This window comes from Puma concolor, chromosome A1 (genome assembly GCF_028749965.1).
Source record: "Puma concolor isolate L17-30 chromosome A1, mPumCon1.1.hap2, whole genome shotgun sequence".
NCBI lineage: Eukaryota > Metazoa > Chordata > Mammalia > Carnivora > Felidae > Puma > Puma concolor.
The window spans coordinates 83960560-83984058 of record NC_141667.1 but is presented as its reverse complement, the minus strand read 5'-3'; the positions used below and the strand labels follow the sequence as shown (position 1 = coordinate 83984058).

The 23499-nt window shown below is 33.5% G+C and overlaps 1 protein-coding gene across 2 annotated transcripts in view; it reads right to left on the bottom strand.

Moving 5' to 3' along the window:
* The window catches only part of KIAA0825 (KIAA0825 ortholog), a 393731-nt gene that overhangs the window by 310373 nt on the left and 59859 nt on the right, over positions 1-23499 (bottom strand). For both annotated transcript variants that reach the window (XM_086717843.1, XM_086717852.1), the window contains exons 4-5: positions 20121-20289; positions 16472-17141 (exon numbers count right to left, since the gene is read on the bottom strand). In XM_086717843.1, coding sequence (XP_086573969.1) covers positions 16472-17141; positions 20121-20289 — 839 coding nt within the window. The remainder of the gene's footprint in view (positions 1-16471; positions 17142-20120; positions 20290-23499) is intronic.

Below are 23499 nucleotides of genomic sequence, written 5' to 3'. Positions count from 1 at the left end.
AAGATTTAACACTTATTATACAAGTAAAAATAGAAGAAAACAAAATTAGATTTGGGTTCAATCAGATATGAAGTAGTTTAATAAACCAAAAGCAAGGCAACTTAGCAATTGTGTAGGGGGAAATTTTAAGGAGTAAGTTTTCAAAGTGGTGCATGGGGAGATCTATGCATAAATCCCATTAGTAATAATGTGTTCCTCTGATCTTGGTGATATTCACTTTTAAGTGATGCCATAACTATTGTAACAATCCTGCATTTATGACAACATTCATCTATTCAGTCCCTGAAGACAGTGAACTTTAAAAGTAGTTGTTCTTTCTTTTGCATTTACTAATAATATATTTAGTTTTATAGGCACTAGTCACAGATCGACCCTTTTTTATGTCTCACTGTGGTGTGTAATTTTTTTTTAATAACTGTATGTTTAAAATAATTAGTACTGCTGGATATAATCACTAATTTCCTAAAACTGCAAAAGGCAACTTAATATTTCTGCATAGCAGCTGTAATACACAATATTGCACAGAACTAAATTATTACAAACAGTGCCAGCAGTTTTCTATACACAGTACTTAAGATAATTATAAAAAATCATCTTCATTACTGCTTGCTAGCATTTTTTTTAACAGTTTAATTTGGATAGGTTACAAAATACATTCAAATCACACAGATATAATTACTGTAAACCCAAGAAGCTATAAAATGTTCCCAACCAAATCCCTTTGACCCTGTTAATGTCTGTTCCTTGTTAATCTAAGGCAAACATTGTTTGTAGTGTGCATTTGCTATAGAATATAAAAAAAAAAAAAAGAAGGGGGGGGCTAGGAAATCCCTTAACAGTTGTTATTGATTCCGGCATTTACCGACGGAGAGTTAAGTGCTGTTTACAAAACAGAACAGATGCAGATGCTGACAAAAAGGTAAACAATTGTTGCATGGCTTCCTGCCAGATTGTGAACCGATATATTAAACTCCAAGTGAAGCACATTTCCCCTATGGATTGCACTTATTGCCACTTCATTTCCTATGTGCTCCATCTCTCCATTGCCGTGCCTGGCACTAAGCTATTTCCAGTTCTTTGCTGACCCCTGAGGCCTGGTGCTACCACACACAGCCATTAGAGAAGGGAATTGCATGTGTCTGACACGGCCTGAAACCAATTATTTGATATTTTCTTCAGAATGATGCCTAACTCTGTTGGGAATGAGCAATCATGAAATAATTTACCTCCTGATTTAATTTTTTCCGGCACAAATTAGTTGTAGACTGAGCTGGCTATACACAGATGCCTGTGACATAGCTATCTTATCAAGATGATACTTGAAATGGGGGGGGGGGGGAGGGCCTGAATTGAATAGGTTGGGGAATCCTGCTTTAAAGAGGCATTGACAAGTTTATCAGATACACTGATCACATGTACTCTCTGTTGACTGAAAATGACAGAACCTTAAAGAACTGTCAGGATAGCAGAGAAAACCACAAGGATGCAAACCTTATCAGGGTATTTAATATTTTTGAACATCTGTCTGATTTCTGGTTTCCTTTTTGTGTCTCAGAAAACTTGGCACACGATCAAAATTTAACAAAACAAAAACTCGCATTGGTTCATGACTGAGTGATCCTAACCAAATTTAGTATTCATTAGTTCTGTCTTTAGATATAGTCATAGTGTCAAGAAGGTATGCATTTTTCTATAACTCAAATCCCTACAAGCTCCTTTCATAAAAATATAAACGGTGTATGCTTTATATTTTGTCTGTATGCCACAGAAACAAGGCAAAATATGAGATTATCACTTATCAATAAACATAGAAAGACTGTATAAATTAACATAGGTTTAATCTGAATAATGAGATATTAAGGCCAACTGCTCAAGTTCAATAAAGACAACACAAGTCTCTTTATAGCGATCTCAAGTGAACATAAAGCTCCAACCAAATCTGTGCAGTAATAGCTTGTCTATAAAGTCGGGTAAGGATTCTTCTCATTTTTACATACTGATTCCACATTAGATCTTGGCTACTTAGTCTTAAAAGGACTATGACTGCTGTGTCTTCCTATTTCTCTTCAGGGTCCAGGCTCTACTAACTAGACTCACATACCAACAACTGTGAACTTTATGGCTTTTGTAACCATGACTAAGAAAAATTATAAGAAAAATGTCCATTAAAAATATACCCTCTTCAAATAGCTGAAGGATCACTCTTTTACTGTGCTACAAAAAGAACTGCAACAATGATTATAAGTGATTTCAGTACAGTTTGGAAAAAATATATAGAAAGGCATAATAAAACAATTTTACAATATAGTTTTCTCTGACAATGATCATTATAAAATTTAGAGGCAACTTCTCTTTTCTAGATAGACTATTTTACAAACCTTGGTATCCACTTCAATAATTGCTGCTAGAATTAATACTGTGTGCCTTGTACTAATGGAAATGCTAACACTGAATTTTATTTTATTTAAGTAATCTCCACACCCAACATGGGACTCGAATTCACAACCCCAAGATCGAGAGTCACATGCTCCACCGACTGAGCCAGCCAGGTGCTCCTAATACTGAATTTTAAACTTAATTTCTACTTTGGAGAACAAACAATATAATGCCAGTTATCTAAAATCAATTCAGTATGATCATGTTATAGAGATCTAAAATATCAAAACTTCAAAATATTGTCTTTTATATTTCACTGGCATCAGAATTTCAAAGCCAATACTATCAGGGTACCTGGCTGGCTCAGTTGGTAGAGCACGCAACTCTTGATCTAGGGGTTGTAAGTCCAAGCCCTACTTTGGGTGTAGAGATTACTTAAAAAAAGAAAATCTTTAAAACAAACAGGCAAAACTATCTTGTTGCCTTAAACACACACACACACACACACACACACACACACACAGGCCAAGAGTATCATCTTTCACTAGCATTTATCTGTTAATTTAGTACTTCCTAGTGTTCAATTGTGGAAGAGATTAAACCAGTAATAGAGTAAACTTCACTTTTCTAAACAATACACATGGGTTTTTATTCAATGTTAAAAAGAAGTTGCAAAAACAAACACTGATAGATTTTGCTTTTGATTGAGGCAATACACTGTACTTCATTTTAAATAACTTTTTGTTTCCTTACGTGAATAATTTAGATCTCCACTTAGATACTCAACCAGAGTTCCCATGAATGTTTTGGTAAGAGGAGAAGCAAATTAAAAATATATGTATAAACAAAGGAAAAGAAATTCAATTTTAAGAATGACAGAGGCAAAAGAATTTGACTGTAAATCCATTAGGACTTGAAACATTTTACCCAAAGCTAAGGATTGTTTTCTCATTTCCACAATAGGGGACTGATTGGTCTAACTCTCAAAGCTGCTAGCCGTTTCTCCTGTATAAATCCCCACTCAGCGATCAGCCCATACTCAGAAAATACTACTTCAGGAAAAGAATTTTAACAGTCCCAGGTGTAAATGACACAGATTTCCTCTGAGTTCAAAAAAAGTAGGTGGAGATGTTAAATAACACCCGCTTTGAGGCAGAAGATACGTTTTATACTAAGCACTTGACTTCATAGATGTGACACTGATGGTCAAAGATTTTCATGCACATATATATACAATGACAGTGAAAATGTTATATCATAATGTGCATGTTCCAAGTTGATTTTCATAATAAAGAATGTTTTGATAAAAGAACCATTAAGTTTTTCAATTATTAAAATGATTCCATTTTAAAATGAATATTACCAATGTTTGTTTATTAAACTTTACTTCTCAAACATTTGTGAAAAAAATTTGTTGGGTACCAATGACTAATAGTGTAATAAACAAACAAACAAAAGTATAATAGCCAGAAGTCACATACTACATTTTCTGAGAACCTGAAGAAAAAATATGTTAATTGAACAATATTTAACATTATAATAATCCACTGGAAAATGATCATCTGTTAAACAAAAATTTAGGGATTTATCACCCCTACATGTAAAAGCCCACAAATGCTTTCATATAAAACAACAGAACTGACCATTCTCATTTACTATTATGTTCATAAATCAAGACAGAATAACAAGTAATTCTAGCAAGGAAAAGCAGAAGTTACAAAAATTTTAGCAAGCTTACAAAGTGATTTAGGAACGCACTTTCTATAGAATATGAATTTCTGGCTTGCAATGACCTCATATATATTACTTTTATATTTCTCCAATTTCTTTGTTCAATATAAAATAGTTGTAAAATAAATTTGTTCACTTTTAGAATAATTTTATTCTAAACTTTTCAGTGATTCTTTTCAATTATTTTCATCTTGTTCTTAACATTTTATTTATATTTTAATCAATTTCTTTTCCAAGTTAAAAAAAAAACAAAGGTTAAAATCTCAGTATTTTAATTTTTTTTTAGTTTTTCAGTTTTTAAAAATGTTATTGAATGGCTCACAGGCATATAAATCTTAAACTGTCCTATGACCTTCATGAGAAACCACTGAGTCACTTCATCTGTCATTCTTCATGTTTGAATGTCATAATTAAAAGATGTAGCAAGTGAAAATATCCTTTCCATCTGTAGGAAAAACATACAGGTATTCTAAGCAGAGAGGGAGTAAATAACTGAGTGCAATTTAGTGGTTGCTAATTGTTGCTGTATGAATGCAAAAATATTACTACAACTAAATTGCATCCACTTTCTTTCTTATGGAATATACTTTCCATCTTTGTTGCCCTGTCTTTAGAACAAAGACCCAGAGGTCCTAGAACATTTAATGGTGAATCAATGGGTCAGAAAAACAGAGTCCATGTAGCAGAAAACATGTTTAAAGTAAATAAATACAGGCATTTGTATAATATCAAACGTCTACCCATAACATATACCCTTCTCTCATACACCTACACATTCAGTCATTTTCTCTGAGTTTTTAATGAAATAAATAATTTTCACAGATGACACAATCTCTAGTAGGGAGAACTTAAAATAAAAACACCATCAATTCCTCAGGGAAAAACATTCTAGCATCCGGCTTTTTGTTTATTTTCTTATGAGGCATTGAGACACAATGAGATGATTCTTCTAATCTTTGTTCTGTCTCAAAATTGATTTGTTAACCAGCCAGAATGGTTGATTTTCATCCAAAACACAAGAACTGAAAATGTTGCACTAATTTCAGCATGGTGACGTGGCAAAGAGAACTCGAACAAACAAACAACTGTGGAAGCAACTTGCAAACATGATGCTAACTAATGGTTATTTATTAATCTAATAACTAATGTTATTTATTAATCTAAAGAGGATCTCAAACCTGGTACTAATTGTTTCAACTATTTCAGTAGCTTAGTTTCTTTTAGCTTAACTTTGGCAAAAAGCTTGAATGTAAGCAGCTTAACTGCATCTCTAGGAATAAAATGAGTCTCCTTCTAGATACATTTTTTTAAAAAATATTAAGTCAAAAATTACTTTCCTTTGCATGTGTTACTATGTAAAGTCTTGGGTAGTTCTTTTTCTTCCCAAATTTTTCCCAAAGAGAAAATCCAGTGATGGAACTTTGTACTCTATTACTTAGTTCTTTCCAAAATACAAATTTGTTTAATTTTACATGTAGAGAAATAAATACACACGTTGCAATTCCAGAAAGTTCAAAACAGAAGTCGGAATTGTGGTTAAAGTGGGAATTACTCTTCAAATTGTACATAAAAGGATTATTTATCTTACAAGGGAATTAACAAAAAGACAGAAATTACAGTAGTTAAGAGAATGAGCTTAGTTATAATTCAGAAAGGGTCTTCGATACCAGCTGAGGTATTTTCTGAAGTGGGACTTTGAACAAGCTATTTAACCTGTCCAAACTCTGTTTTTTATCTATAAAATACAGATAATAACCAATTTTTCAGAGATGGTGAGTAAATGGTATACCAGTATATACAATACTTAGCACAGTACATGATAAATTAAAAGCACTTAAAAAATAGTCCATCATATAAATGACTTTATATATTTGTAAACCGATAATAAGGAAAAGTAAAAATGATCGAGGGGGAAATACTATTGAACATTAATGTTGAATTCATGTTGAGTACCATCCTTTGCAAAGTGTATACTTTAGTCAAGTATTTCCCACAAAACAGATCCTAAGTGATATGTGCCTTATCAAAACTCAAGAATCAAAATGGCTGGGAATGACTTTTAACACACAAAACACCATCTTAAATGGCTTGAAGAATTTGTCCTGTTCTGCTTGAATTCATAAAGTATGAAATAAAAATGAACAGTTCATTTTTACCATCACTCTAATGGACCACCTGTATACTTCTACTAGGTAGAGATCAACAGTACAGGAAGTAGACTGAATGGAGGGAGAAGGCCCTCCTGGCTCAGAAAAAGGGAAGACAAGACTCCTTCTCTCAGCTGATGACATGGTCACGGTAACATATGAAGGTGCCATGTAACAAAACTGACTGGAGGAAAGGCTTTAGGATGGATCAATGATGCCAAAAATTCAAATCATCACTTTTGATGTTCATGTGTAAAAAAAAAAAAAAAAAAAAGGAAAAGAAAAGAAAAAGAAAAAATAGAATTATTTATGGAAGTTTAACATGCGTAATTGTTTTACTATAATATGCCTCATGAAATTCTTACCCACGGTCTTTTAGGACAAGCTCTTTCCTCTATGCTTTATAGGCTTAATTTTGAGGCTTTTATTTTGTACTTACACAAAGATTTGTATGGATACAGAGAGGTTTTTGGAGACAAAGTATCGCCCATGCCTATGGGCTTGCAGAAATAAGCTGGTTTTTCCCCAGGAAAAAACACAAGTTATCATTAAATTCCTGCCTTGTCTGCTTTAAATACATGCCAGAGAAAAGGCATATGGATTTCTTTTTAATTGACAATACAGAATAATAATTGCATTTCTATCCTCACCTGTGATCTTAATTTTCAATAATATGATTAAAAATGTTCCTGCAAAAATATAAATAAATAAAAATAGAAACTACAAATAAAACAAAATTAAAACACTTGGTTGTGGGATCAGAAGGGAAACCCAAAAAATAATTACTAGGAAAAGCTTCAGATGTTAGCTGGAAGGGGAGACTCGACTTCTTGTTTTTGCTTAATTACCTACTCCTCTCTTCACCCTCCCATCTTGATAAAAAAAAAAAAAAAAAAAAAAACGCAACCACAGGAGGTGGGCAGTTTTCATATAGTGATTTTCAAGTTTCACTTGGGGAAGAAAAATCATACAGATAAAGATCTAAAGGAAATTTTTCTACCTGCTTCTGTGACGAACAAAATCACATCTTTAGCCAGTTTACACATCTGTACTGTCAGTACAGAAAATAAATGTGACAGATTCCAATGACAAACTGTAGGTATAAAATCTGGCTGTGGAATGATTTCCATGTCGCAGAGCCTGAGAAGGTGTAGTAGAGCTTAGATGTTCCCTAATATAACCTTTAAATTTTATCCATTAAGAAATTTGAAAAGGTTAAATGACTTATCTAAGGTCACAAAACAAAGGGGTGGGAGTTTCAGGACCAGCACCCTTGACTCCCAGTAAGTACGCTTTTCATCTTCTGAGAGGCAAGGTATAACTGTAGACAAGGAATGCACCAGTATTTCATTAAACATGGCAATTACGATAAAGCAGTGGGGGGAAAAAAACCTGAGCAACAATATCACTTTTTGGAATTTAACAATGCTACAAAACCTGGAACTACATTATGATTTTACAAGAATTTGTAATAATTCGAAATAAGATCCTACTTTCTCTTATGAATTCTTTTTCCCCATTACTATTTTCTATTATTTGGAATTTCAGCTTCTACTAGTCGGGGGGATAGAAAGCATAAATGTCATCAGAGTTAACAAAGCTCTTCCCTTCGGTCTTAGGAGCACATGACAGGGTGAAAGATGCGGTCCTTCATGGAGGCTTGGAACCTTCTGTAACAGTACTCATACAAATGCTTCTTTTTTGTATGCATTTTGTAGGCTGGCCTCCAGATGCTTCTTCATCTTTCCTGAATGATGTCACCACTCAGCTAGTCAAAGCTACTTGAGGAGCAAGAGAGAAATTTGGGTAACTATAAGACTGGCCTACTTTCCAACTGTGATCTAAGCCTCCCCCAGTCAAAAATTCTACTTTTATTTTGTTTTGAAGGTCTTCTTTACTCTGAAGGATCTGTTTATCCCTTGAGAAATTCTGTTTTTCTCACTCTGTCTTCCTTAAATAAAACAGCAAGGGACTGTGAATGGGAAGGGGCTTTAGATGCCACTTAGTTTCAACCTCACAACCACTGCAGATCTTTAGAAATCTTCCAAATATTCAAAGGCATGTATTGTAGTCTCTTAAGCCATTCCTTCTCAAAGCTAACAATGACCTCAAAACATTCAGAGTAAAGACGTATAAGGGACCAGAAAATTTATTCTATGATTAAAATCTTCTAATTGTATCATTTTATATTATAATACAGAGGATTTATATAATTGAAATTTACTACACATAAACAAATCCTCTTTTTCAAACATTGAGAAAAACAGCAGTAACTTTCCTTTAATCCAAATAAAATATAATTTAAAAATTATGTATTATATATTATGTTTAAAAAACATAATTTTTAATGTTTATTTATTTTTGAGAGAGAAAGAGACCGACAGAGTGCAAGCAGGGAACGGGCAGAGAGAGAGGGAGACATATAATCCTAAGCAGGCTCCAGGCTCTGAGGTGTCAGCACAGAGCCAACTTGGGGCTTGAACTCATCAACTATGAGATCATGACCTGAGCTGAAGTGGGATGCTTAATCAACTGAGCCACTCAGGCACCCTAAATAAAATGTAAGTTTAAAAAGTAAAAGTAATTTGATCAGTTTACCACTCCAAATGTAGACATAAAAAATGTTACAATATAAGGATGACACTATTCTGAAATTTGGATGACACATGCACATGTGTAAATATGGACTTGACTTCCCAGATAATAAGCAATCAGGTTACAGTCAAAATACAAAAGGTAAATTTCTAGCTTCAAGAAAGTTGTTTGACTTTAAATAAAAATTTAAAGCCTTATAAATTAAATGAAAAAACACTATATTATAAATTGTTATAAAATAATTGATAATTTTCTCCAAAAATTATTAGAGAAACTGTAAGAACACAAATCAGAATTATTGGCAAAGTCTGGGTTCTTAAATCATTCTTGAAACTTTGTAAAAGAGTATCTGCAAAAATTATATTACTCTTTCCTAGGATAGATCACCAAATCACAAAGATCCTACAATATTTATATTGACATTATTTCATCATTTTCTTCAAGTTACAGAATATACAAGCCATATACTTCTAAATATATTATAATACTACACATACTCTCAAAGAAATAAAAATTATAAAACCATAAGAAAGGTTACCATACAATGCCAAGATGTGCAATTCAAGTCAAGGGATTAGCTTATACAAAATAAAATTCAGTGTCTGCCAGGTACTTTATCGTTGTTGAATCAATACCCAGCTGCGGTTGCAGGTGGAAGTCACTCTGGGGTGTGCAAGTAAACACCCACCACCACCAGAAGGGCCAGCTGGTAAAATAAAATAAAATAGAATAAAAAGTGCCTCTAGTCAGTTTCTGAATTAATATGCACAAGCAAATTATGAGTCAGTTATGAATCACTGTCAACAAAAAAAAGCAAAAAATTTGAGAGTACAACACAGAAATGTTAAAATCAAAAAGAAAACATGAAAGCGTCTGGAAAATTATTTTTATGCTAATTATCATGTTCCTTGTACAGTTTTTGCCATGGAATTTAGCAGTATATCAAAATAATATACCAAATAACTGCAAACAATGAAATTCCCTTTCTGTGGATTATTAGAAAATAATAATGTATGGCCTTGGAAAAGATTTACCTTTATAAATCTCAGTTTTCTCATATTTAAAATATGAATATTATGAAGGGTTGTTCAAAGACTAATGAATTCACATGTGTAAAGCCTTATACACAATAAAAAGCTGTAACTTTTTTTGATATTCAAGTAATGTTATCTCTACTTATTTTTGATACCCAAGCAATGCTATCTCTCTATCTCTATATTATAAATAGAGATGAAAATACACATATGTTTATATGTATGTGTAAATAAATAATTTATAGACCATTCAGGGAAAAAACCAGTCCTCAATCCACCTAAAGAATCAAAGGCAGTTAAGGATTCAATAGGTTCAAATTGCTCATCAAGAACATGGTAGTATATACATAAAGAAGGAGCAGCACTCCCAACCTCAACTAACAAGGTCAAACATTACACTGACACCAAAGTCAGATAAGGATACTACATGAAAGCAAAACTACAGACCAGTATTCCTGATGAATATAGATGCGAAAATTCTAAACAAAATATTAGCAAACCGAATTCAACTCCACATTAAAAGAATTATATACCAAGATCAAGTTGGATTTATCCTTGGGGTACAAGGATGGTTTAACTTACGTAAATTAATCAATGTGAAACACCACATTTAAAAAATAAAAATCATATGATATTCTCTATAGATGTAGAAAGGCATTTGACAAAATACACATCCTTTCAAATTCTATACCCTATACCTATACCCAAATTCTATTCCCTCTATACCAAATTCTCAGTGAATTTGCTCATCAAGAACATGGTAGTATAATTTTTTTTTCAACGTTTTTTATTTATTTTTGGGACAGAGAGAGACAGAGCATGAACGGGGGAGGGGCAGAGAGAGAGGGAGACACAGAATCGGAAACAGGCTCCAGGCTCCGAGCCATCAGCCCAGAGCCTGATGCGGGGCTCAAACTCACGGACCGCGAGATCGCGACCTGGCTGAAGTCGGACGCTTAACCGACTGCGCCACCCAGGCGCCCCGAGAACATGGTAGTATATACATAAAGATTGAAACATCTTCCTCTAAGATCAGGAATAAGACAAGGGTGCCCATTCTCACCATTCCTATTCAACATAATACTAGAAGTCCTAGCCAGGACAATCAGGCAAGATAAAGAAATAAAATGCATTCAAATCGGGGGGAAAAAAAAAGAGTGAAATTGTCTTTGTTTGCACATGATATAATCTTACATAGAAAATTCTAAAGACTCCACTAAAAAATTGTTAGAATTAATCAACAAACTCAGTAGTTTCAGGGTATAAAATCACACTTGATCTTAGCCAAAAGGCCGAGAAGCGATTAGGGTATAAAATCAACATACAGAAACTAGTTGTATTTATTTTTTTTTAATGTTTATTTTTGAGAGAGAGAACATGTGCAAGTGGGGGAAGGGCAGAGAGAGAAAGAGAGAGAGAGAGAAGGAGAAACAGAAAGGGTCCCATGCAGATTCCATGCTGTCAGTGCAGAGCCCAACACGGGGTTTGAACCCATGAACTGTGAGATCATGACCTGAACCAAAACCAAGTTGCCAAACCGACTAAGCCCACCCAGGTGTCCCCAGAAATCAGTTGCGTTTCCATATACTAACAATGAAGTATCTGAAAAAATAAATAAACAATCCCATTCACACCAGCACCAAAAAAAATGAAGTATTTAGGAATACATTAAACGAAGAAAGTTAAAGATCTGTATACTGAAAAAATAAGACTTTGAGGAAAGAAATCGAAGAAGATATAAAGAAATGGAAAAATACTGGATTTCATGGATTGAAAGAATTAAAACTGTTAAAAATCCATACTACCCAAAGCCATCTATAGATTCAATTCTCTATCAGAATTTCAATGCAGGGGCACCTGGCTGGCTCAGTCAGTGGAGTGCACAACTCTTGGTCTTGGGATTGTGAATTCAAGATCCACAACAGAGGTAGAGGTTACTTAGAAAAAAAAAAAATTAAAAAATTTTCAATGTGGAAAAAAAAAATAATCCTAAAATTTGTATGGAACTACAAAGACCTCAAATAGCCAAACCAATCCTGAGAAAGAAGAACAGTCAGAGGCACCACATTCCTGATTCAAGATATACTGCAAACTCATAAATCAAAACAGAATGGTATTGGCACAAAAACAGACACTAACCCAAAGGAACAGAATCAAGACCCCCGAAATAAACCCTCAGGTATATGGTCAATTAAGATTTGAAAAGGGAACCAAGAATACTCAATTAGGAAAGGATTAAATAAATGGTGCTGGGAAAACTGGATAATCACATGAAATTGGACCCTATCTTACAACACTCATAAAAATTAATGCATAATGGATTTAAATATAAACCCGAAACTGTAAAACTCCTAGAAGAAAGCAGTTTTTTTCCTTTGCTCCTTGACACTGGTCTTGGCAATGATTCTTTGGATGTGATACCACAAGCACAAGCAACAAAAGCAAAAATAGCATGGGACTACACCAAACTAAAAAGCTTCTCCACAGCACAATAATCTACAAAATGAAAAAGCAACCTATAGTAGGGAGAAAATATTTGCAAACCATCTATCTAATAGTGGATTAATATCCAAAATATATAAAGAACTCATACAACTCAATAACAATAAAATTTTAGAAAGGCCAATGGACCTGAATAGACATTTTTCCAAAGAAGATATACAAAATGGCCAACAACTACATGAAAAGATGGTCAACGTCAGTAATCAGCAGAAAATTCAAATAAAAACCACAATCAGATATAACCTCACAACTGTTAGACTGGTTATCATCAAAACGACAAGACAGGACAAATACTGGTGAGACTATGAAGAAAAGGAAACCTGTGTTCACTGTTTGTGGGAATATAAATTGGTATCTTCACCGTGAAAAACAGTACGGGGTTCTTCAAAAAATAAAAGAAAACAAAACAAAACAAAAAAGAACTACCAGCAGCAATCTCACTTCTGGGTATATATCCAAAGGAAATGAAAAGAGGATATTGAAGACATATCTGTACTCCCATATTCATTACAGCATTAACCGTAATAGTCAAGATATGGAAACAACCCAAGTGTCCCTATATGGAGATACACACACACACACACACACACACACACCCCACAAATATATGATGGAATATTATTCATCCATGAAAAAGAAAGGAAATCCTGAAATTTGCAACAACATAGATGGAACTTGAAGGCATTAAGCTAAGTGAAATGTCTGACAGAGAAAAGACAAATATTGTATAGCTACATTTATATGTGAAATAAAAAAACCCTGAATTCATAGAAACAGAGTATTATGGTGGTTAGCAGGGGCTGGGGAATGGGGGAAATGGCAAAATGTTGATCAAAGGGTACAAATTTCTAGTTAGAGTAATCATTTCTGAGGCTCTAATGTACAACACTGTGAATATACTTAAGAATAGTGTATTAAGTCGTTGAAAGTTGTTAAGAGAGTAAATCTTAAATGTTCTCACCACCAGAAAGTAATGGTAATTATGTGACATGATGGAGATATTAGCTAATGCTGTGGTGGTAACTAACAAAATACATAAGTGTATCCAATCACACAATGTAAATTTTAAACTTACACAATGTTATATGTCAATTATATCTCAATAAAGCTGGAAGAAAAAAGAATGGTGTACATACAACGCCTGCTTAAGATAGATCAATAGGTTACAAAATAGGAATTATAAGAAAAATATTTTCAAATTAGTGTTATATAGTCATCAGATGAGAAGAGGGTGAGATGGTTTAGAAAAAGTAAAACAATGGCTGCACTAAAGTAGAGTTAGCAACATGGAGAATTCAGAGCAGAGTGTTTTTTTTAACAGAATGAGCTATTTCTATCTTGTTCTTTCAGGCAGTGGAGCACAGTGACACAGCAGAGGATCTGCAGTTAGACAGTTTGAGTCCTGGCTTCCTTCTGTAATCTTGACCAAATTAATTATCTCTATGCCTTAGTTTCCTCACTGTGTAATAGAGATAACAAATAACGGCACCTACCTTGTTGGTTGGTTAGGATTAAATGAGATAATGCACATCAATGTTTGGTGCAATAAATGTTAGCTATTGTTATTTTAGGGAAAATCTTTTCTATAGTTTCAGGCAAAATAAGTCTTGGTGAGCATAAAGATATAAATATACATTAAGATATATAGATATCTTATAGATATATAGATATATATAAAGATAGATATCTATACCTATATCTATCTATCTATCTATCTATCTATCTATCTATTTATCTATCTATCTATCTATCTATATGGGGTGCCTGGGTGGGTCTGTGAGTTGAGCGTCTGACTTGGACTCAGATCATAAGGTTGCAATTCATCGGTTTGAGCCCCATGTCAGGCTTGCTGGTGTCAGTCTGTCAAAGCAGAGCCCAATTCAGATGCTCTGTCCCCCTCCTCTCTCTGCCCCTCCCCAACTTGCTCTCTCTCTCAAAAAATAAAACATAAAAAAAATTATTGAAGACCCCCAAGAGTTCTTAAAATAATAAAGATAATACAATGTGCAACCCGTTCAAGTCAATGTAGACTTTATTCTAATAGGGCTATAAGTTATTGTAATTGTATTAATATTTATAAAGAATGTTTATCATTACGTTATTTCACTTATTTCAAAGTATATTTCCTTGATAAATAAAATTTGGTCATTGGGTCAGATATTAGTAGCAAATATGGTTGATCCATTAAGAATTAGTTTAGCAGTTCTTATACTACATTAGAAGCAGTTACTCATTTTGTTTTCTTCCCCTAGTGGGTCTAGCTCAGAACCTTAAACATGGAAGCTGCTATATGCCTTGCCAATGTTAAATGCTCAATAAAGCTGCACCAAATTGATTTTCAGGTAGTCCACCTGAACAGTGCTGTCTGAAATCTCTTTTGCAAGCGACAAAGCACTATACACCTTAAAACAAGGTCCAATCGCATGATGGTTAAGTACACGGGTCTTGGAGACATGAAGACCAACATATGAATTCTGACTCTGTACAACATGGCCCAGAGTAAGTTAATGTTTCTAAGCTTCTTTCTTTGTTTATGAAATTGAGATAATAAGAAAAAGAATGCATGTGGCACAGTGCCTGGCATATGGAAAGTATTAATTTAACAAGTGATTTACACCAACGGTTAGATAAAGGAGCTTGAGAAAGATCAGTGCACCTAGACTTGCAGAAAATGTTTCAAATTTTGGTGTTAAAGCCTACACACATAGTTTTCTCTCACGAATGAGAAAACACCTCAATATCAGCCCTAAAGACTCCATAGCAACTTACACATATTTTCAACCATATGGATCTTTTCTTCTGTTATAAACTATATTTAGCATATATAAAACTTTCATGTTTTAAACACTTTACAAGTAAGCAGGAATTCTTTTAGAGAATATAAAAATTTTTAGAAAATAAGTACACTCATGAAATGCATTTAAAATTTATGTAACAATTAAAATGAAAATCTATTTGCTTTGAGCAAAACTGTAATGTTCCTAAATTAGCTGACTTTGCATTCTGCCATAACCTAAAGTTGGCTGATGCATGTCTGTTCTGTGATATGATATAGCTTCCAGAGGAAAATAAAAAAATATAAGATAAAACATTAAACTACTTGAAAATTCATATATCACAGTATTTTGGTATTCTGGCATTTTATTAAGGAAGGTACGTAAAAATATGGTGAGCTATGGAAATTTTTAAAAGTGATCATAAATTCAAAGACAGCAATTCACCAAATAACAATTTTCAAACGCTTAAAAACTATAGTTTATGTACCTATTTAGAAATATACCTCCGAATTTTTACATAAAAGCATGACTAATAATTTTAAAAAATAATATTTTTATCGTGATTTTTCTCCACTAGTGGGAAATTAAAATGGTGACAGAAAAGTTTATTATATCACAATAATTTCTTTCTTTTTTCCTTTACCTTTTATATACAATTAGGAATTTTCAAATCACCTTTTCTTTATGGATATTCTTATAGAAATGATACTAGAGGAACTTTTAAAATGCTATGCCTCTGTGACCAATTATAATATAGACTTTTATAGTTACCATTTCACAATAGCTCTTTATTGGAATTGACTAAAAGAATACAATTCTAAACGTCCAATTTTAGTTCATGTGAATTTCAACAAATCTTTAACAATTCTCTTTACCTAATGTGTTTCAGGTTGGGAAGATACAATGGGTTAAGAATTATACTTTTCTGTTACATATATGAGAATATTGATTCATTCATATATATATATATATATATATATATATATATATATATATATATATATATATATATAAACAGTTTCACCCAGTAATTTATGCAATCAAAAAAACCAAAACTCTTACTGGCAACATTTTTGACTTACATTTTCAATATCTTTAACAATTTAAAGAACAGGAAGAAAAGCACGTCTAGGACTATACCTATAGAAAAAGAAATGCAGAAGAGAAATGTGCACTGAAAAATTTCATAATATTTATTTTCTGATTTAGTTTTAAGTTTGCAGTAAGTTTCACCAAATAGAAAAATGTTAGAAAATTAAAGGTATCAAAAGGCTTAAGTCAAACCGAACAAATTTAAAAAATCACTAACCCAAAGCATGCACTGATCCTCTATGCCTGCTGGAGCTCTTGCTTGTTTTAATCACACGGATAGCACTTTCTTTGAACTGCAGCTCACAAAAATTTTCAAGAAACTTTGCCATTTCTTCTGCAACAGTATCCAGGTAAGTTTCTTTAATGAATTGCAACGTTGAGGTGGGAGCTAAAATTTCGTGTAGTGTGTTAAAATCTTCTTTTATCATTGAGTATAACCTAAGCATAGTACTTTGGTATCCATGAGCCATTATGTCTAAATTCAATTCTCTGCTATAAGCAGGAAAACAGTTCTGCAGGAGCTCAGCCAACAGTTTATTCTGTATGCTTTGGTACTTGATTATAACTTCTGATTCTGGATAAAGAAACAACAGTTGTTGTATGCACTGCTTTTTCAACCAACTTTTGTGCTGTGAATTGATGATTTCATTATGGGTTTGTAATTTGTTCACTAAGAAGCGTCGAAGATGTAGTCTTATGTTATCCCAGATAGACTGTACATCCATGGAGGAATCATCTTCCACAGAATGAAGAGAAGTCCGAGAGAGGAAATGGAAAGATACTCCACTTAGAGTTGCCGGGAACGAAACGCTGCTCTGACAGGAGAGATCCCAAAGTAAATCCAGTATCACTTCTTCTTGATTTAGTTCACTCTTCAACGAATCTTGCTAATAAAAGTAAATTATAACATGAGAAATGTGATTAGCTGTAAGAGTAATAGTAAAAATGATTTCTATAGTCACACAATTTCATACTAATTCATTTCAATTTAGAATCAATACTCAAATGGTCTTCAAGGGTTTTTTTTTTGTTGTTGTTTTTTTGTGTTTTTTGCATTTGGAATTTAATCAATTCAGGTATTTTAGAAGGTTAGCTTTATGATCCGTTAAATTATGCATGCTCAGGTGATGATCTATATTTTCAGTTAGCCTTCCAAACATAATATAGTTTTCAGCCCTCATTGTTATCTATCTCCAATATAATCTGAGCTGCAGCTTGAAAATTCTAAATAAAAACCTATAGCAAAACGTTGATTGAAATGTATTCCTCTGACAAAATAAACTCAAGATTATGTCCCTAAGTGATTCCTGGTAGAAAATTTTCATGCCTGAATAAGCATATCTATTATTATAGAACCCCAAATGAACATACAAAATGGAGACCTTTAAATATAGTCTGTGCCCAGAGGTTACTAATACCTGCCATCCTGAGAAATAAAATATAATATAAAGACATTAACTTTCATTTAAGTCCCTTTTCGAGAGCCATGTTAAGAAATATTTTACTTTGGAAATTAATCTGAGAATATTTCAGTTCTCTCCAAAAAGATAAGTAACTCAATATGGGGAAAAAATACTCTCAGAATCATTCCCCAAAAGATGATACAAAATTATTCCTTTATGCCTTCTGTGTTGCCAGAAAACAATGATAGGTATAATTATGAATAGTAAAGGAATAAAAAGTTACTTTCTTTTTAGACCTTGTATTACATGCACACATTCTCCTTACATGCTGAATTTCCTAATTTTGTCTCTTTCAGGTAGCACTGAAATTAGTTTATATTCTCTGAGTAGTAACAAGCTGATTCTAAGAAAACTGGAAGCAAAATTCAAGCGGCATTAAATAAGGCTGGCTTTGAAATTTCCTATTGACAGAGATACCACAGGTATTATGTATGATTCAGAATTATGCAGAAGTCATGTGAATTCCAGGAATTTGCTCTGAAGCCATTCTAAGCAGTGCTCTATCCAATTTAATGTTCCATATGTAATATAGATAGATAGATAGATAGATATAGTATTTTATTATATAAAAAGCACTTATCTATCAAGTCTTTAGCTTATTCACAATAAAAATTCTGTGATACAGATATTTAGAAACCTAGTTTGCAGATAAGGACACTAACATGCAACATGTTTAAGGTACTTTCCAGATGTCACACACAGTAAAGCACAAGACCAAGAATGAATCCGTGGCTTCATTCTCCCTATCTATGTTCTTTCTACTACACTCCAGAGAGCCACAAAGTGCACTGATCTTTCTGAAGCTTCTCTCTCTCTCTCATCCCTCTCTATTTAGTGCTTTTGATACTTCTAGAAAAAAATGGTAAATTCTATGAAACAAACAAGTCATGTTAGTGCCTCTATCTTGGGTTTCTTTTAATCAGTCTAAATCTGTAAATATTTGATCAAACAATATTTAAAGAATAATAGGTTCAGGACACGTGTATAGTATGACTACTTAAGTTTGAGAATAACTTCAGTATAATTGTCATAATGAGAACCTCTGTTTCTTATTTAAGTACTTAGATAATAAATTAAAAAATGTCTATTAAAAAAAAGAAAGCTATGAAAAATGGCTGTTAAGATTGACAGCTTTAGCATGTAAAAACTTTATAATAAGGTCATTTCAACCCGAATCTGTTTAATAATGTGGTTCTTCCCTCAAAATAACACGATCAATTATTTAAAAAAAAAAAAACCAAAACCTAGGTCTGGAACAACCCTATCAGTTTAATGAATTTGAGCAAAACTAAAGCGGCCTTTGCCCTGCAGTGAATACAGAATGACTTATGTGTGACAGATTAAAAGATAATTAAAAGCTTTTGCTTTTAATTAAATGAGAAAGCATTATTACATCAATATTAATGAAATTCAATACACATGGCTCTTAATAGAAATTAAAGGAATAACTATGTCCATATTTATTCTTCAAGCCTGCACCTTCAAGAGATAATGGGTGAGGGGATTTTCTTAAAAGAATAGGCTTCAGGGCACATAGTCTTCCTTTCTCTTCCTCCTATTACTTTGTAAACATTAAAGAGACATCTGCAATAATAACAATAGCCAAAAACTTTTCATCTGATTCTGTCATCCTAAGCCATCTACAACCTCAAGATATTTTCCACATCTGCCTTAGTCAATGTTTGATGTTTAGACGAAAACAGTGCCTTTTTCCCCCTAAAGAAAATTAAAACCATAGCCACAGACATACTGCTTTCTAACAATCATGCTGTTTCTTTGGGAAACTGTTGTTGCAAGCTACTCCTTGTAGATATAGGGGTAATAAAGTAAGTGTTCTTACTCCATGGCTACAAACACATCCTAACATAGTGAGTGGTCAGTATCAAAGAATGACCAATGTAGTATTTCCCCATCAATTAACAGTGGTCTTGTAGAAATTACTGCCTTGCTTGAAAAAACTGGGTATGCCTGCAGTTTGGGAATACACGGAATGATAGACAAGGCAACTTAAAAGATACAATCAACGGTGATCTCATTATGCTTAATAATAAGCACAGAGAAGATGAGTGGTTGTGAAGGACATAAAACATAATAAATATGAACTTTTCTGGTAGACAAATGTGTGGTACGTATCAATCTACACATTTTGGAATTATAATGTTTAATCTCCATTTATATAAAACTTCATTCTATTGATACAAATCATTGTAAAAGGTAAAAAACAAACAGCTCACTGTACTCCACTGGGGATACAGAAACCAAACAAAACCCCAACCCCTAGATATGGTAGGATAACAAGGTCACTAAAATATTTGCATATAAGAAGCTGAATGAATTATATTCCTGTTCACCCACCCCACCTCACTATAAAACAAAGGATTTTTTTTTTGTTTGTTTTTTTACCAGTGTTGTGAGGAATTTTATCAAATCTCCATGGGGAATGGAAGGTGACTTGGATGAATTATAATTATAGTTATCTAGCCACTCAAAACAGTCAGTTGTCGTTTGCAGCTGCACATCTGGACACTGCTTGTTAACTTCAGATTGTATTTCTTTAATGCAATGTTCTATGCTATAAAAAAGAAAAGAAAAGGTTATTTTGGTAGGAAACAAGTAATGGCTCCATGTCATAATATCACAGGACCTGAGATGTTTATACGTGGTACCTGGTTGAATATGGTTTACAAAATTATAAAGCATTCTTACGATAGGAAACAATAACAAAGAGACTACATATTTTCATTCATAATTGAAAACTGAATGCTCAGATTTTCTGGCAATTTCCTATCACACACAGTGGAGGAAATACAAGATATAGGATATCTAGATACTCTGAGATGAATCAGAAATCATTCTGTGTTAAAACAAAAATCAAGCATGGCTACAATGAAATGATGGTCCTCTTGATAAGCAGTAGATGGAATGCAGAGATAAGATACTCATGTTGACTAATGATCATAAACATAGTCTATTAATAGGTGAATGACTATACAAATTATGGAAAACTTCAATCAATGGGATATTAAAATGTCACAAAGCAATTACAAAAACCTTGTAATTTTAAAAGTTGTAAAACACAGATACATGCTGTATACACACTGTTATTACAGCCAACTATCTTTTCCTGCCCTGGAACTCCACTCCAAAAAACGAAAACAAAAACATACTAAACACTGTATTAAAAAAAAAAAAAAAAAAGACTGGAAGGAAATGAAACAAAACAAATGGTTAATAGCAATTATCTTTGGGTAATGAAATTGATCTTTTACATTTTACTTTTCTATAATTTTCTAAAGTTTTAGAAAGTATATAATACTCATTTACCAAAAAATAAACTAAAAACAGAAAAACTTGTCCAATTGAATCTTTCAATACATATCTGCTTAAAAAATAATATACAGAGTACCCTTAGTTCTAACACTAAATGGATATACTATGTTATTTTAATTTTCATATAAAATCTGTGGATTCATGATTATAAATCTTCGTGGTATAAACTGATGACCTTAAGCAGAATGTCATCTGTGGAGCCACATGGATATGACATATTACTACCACCTGATGGCAGCATATCTAAACTGCAAGAAAGCTTATTAACAGAAAAATTCTTTTGAAGCTGACCGCCCTCACCCAAAATTGACAGCTATGCATTTCCCTCTTAATAGTATTAAGAAAGATCTGTTACTAAAAAGGTTATTACTGTTTTGAAAATATCATTGCTATTAATTATAGATACCATGCGACAAAATTATTTAAGCTTCGGAAACCAAACTGATTATTAAAACTGATGTCATATGAATGGCTCTTCAAAAATCATCAGGTGTGGGTTGCCTATAAAACACACTGTCAATTTAAGGAAAGCTTTTCAGGAGACTTCTGAGCATGAGTGAATTCAAAACTGAATTACCATGAAACAAATAACATTCTGAGACTCAAAGAGCTTTTTCATGAAAACAAGAAAAAGAATACCTCCTTAGGCCACAGGCCATGCAATTTCCTGATGGGACAATTCTATTCAGGAATACCACTTCTAAGTCAGCCTTAATATTGGCAGATATGTTTTTAACTTATGTAAGCACATCTATGGATGAGAAACATGATACCTGAAGCATACACCTTAACTCTAGGGACCCTTTAACAAAGGTTTTTATTATAGCATCCTCATGTGTCTCATTCAATGAAACCTAATAGATGATAGCAAAGTGAATTGGAAAGGCTCAGTGCTGAGTCTGCCTAAATCTGTTTCAATCAAGACTCAGCTTTTAGGCTAATCTCTAACATCTGAATCTGGGTAGAGGCCAATAACCACAATCTATAAATAGGGTAAAGCCTTCTGAAGGCTAGATATTTTAGTAATTTATCCAAACACTGATAAAGGGACTGAGCAGTTAGTTGCATTTCAGACCACCTCCCTCACTGATACAAACTAAGACAGTTGAGCTGGCTTTTAAAATCACATATTTTTGGGGTACCTGAGTGGCTTATTCGGTTAAGTGTCTGACTCTTGACTTCAGCTCAGGTTATGGTCTCATGCTCCATGAGAATGAGCCCCAACTCAGGCTCCTCACTGTTGGGATTCTCTTTCTCCCTCTCCCCCACCCACACTCTTGGTCTCTCTCTCAAAATAAATAAACTTAAAAAGTTTTTGTCATAAATTTTTTAAAAAATATTTATTTATTTATTTATTTATTTAAAAAATATTTATTTATTTATTTATTTATTTATTTATTTATTTATTATGAAACTTACTGTCACATTGGTTTCCATACAACACCCAGTGCTCATCCCAAAAAATACCCTCTTCAATACCCATCACCCATCCTCCCCTCCCTCCCATCCCCCATCAACCCTCAGTTTGTTCTCAGTTTTTAAGAGTCTCCTATGCTTTGGCTCTCTTCCACTCTAACGTCTTTTTTTTTTTTTTTTTTTTTTCCTTCCCTTCCCCCATGGGTTTCTGTTAAGTTTCTCAGGATCCAAATAAGAGTGAAAACATATGGTATCTGTCTTTCTCTGTATGGCTTATTTCACTTAGCATCACACTCTCCAGTTCCATCCACGTTGCTACAAAGGGCCATATTTCATTCTTTCTCATTGCCACGTAGTACTCCATTGTGTATATAAACCACAATTTCTTTATCCATTCATCAGTTGATGGACACTTAGGCTCTTTCCACAATTTGGCTATTACTGAGAGTGCTGCTATAAGCATTGGGGTACAAGTGCCCCTATGCATCAGCACTCCTGTATCCTGTGGGTAAATTCCTAGCAGTGCTATTGCTGGGTCATAGGGTAGGTCTATTTTTCATTTTTTGAGGAACCTCCACAATGTTTTCCAGAGCGGCTGCACCAGTTTGCATTCCCACCAACAGTGCAAGAGGGTTCCCGTTTCTCCACATCCTCGCCAGCATCTATAGTCTCCTGATTTGTTCGTTTTGGCCACTCTGGTGTGAGGTGATATCTGAGTGTGGTTTTGATTTGTATTTCCCTGATGAGGAGCGACGTGGAGCATCTTTTCATGTGGCTGTTGGCCATCCAGATGTCTTCTTTAGAGAAGTGTCTATTCATGTTTTCTGCCCATTTCTTCACTGGATTATTTGTTTTTCAGGTGTGGAGTTTGGTGACCTGTTTATAGATTTTGTATACTAGCCCTTTGTCCGATATATCATTTGCAAATATCTTTTCCCATTCCGTTGGTTGCCTTTTAGTTTTGTTGATCGTTTCCTTTGCTGTGTCACAAAATTTTCAATGTCAGAACTTCTGATTTTGTTTTTAGTTGGCTAAA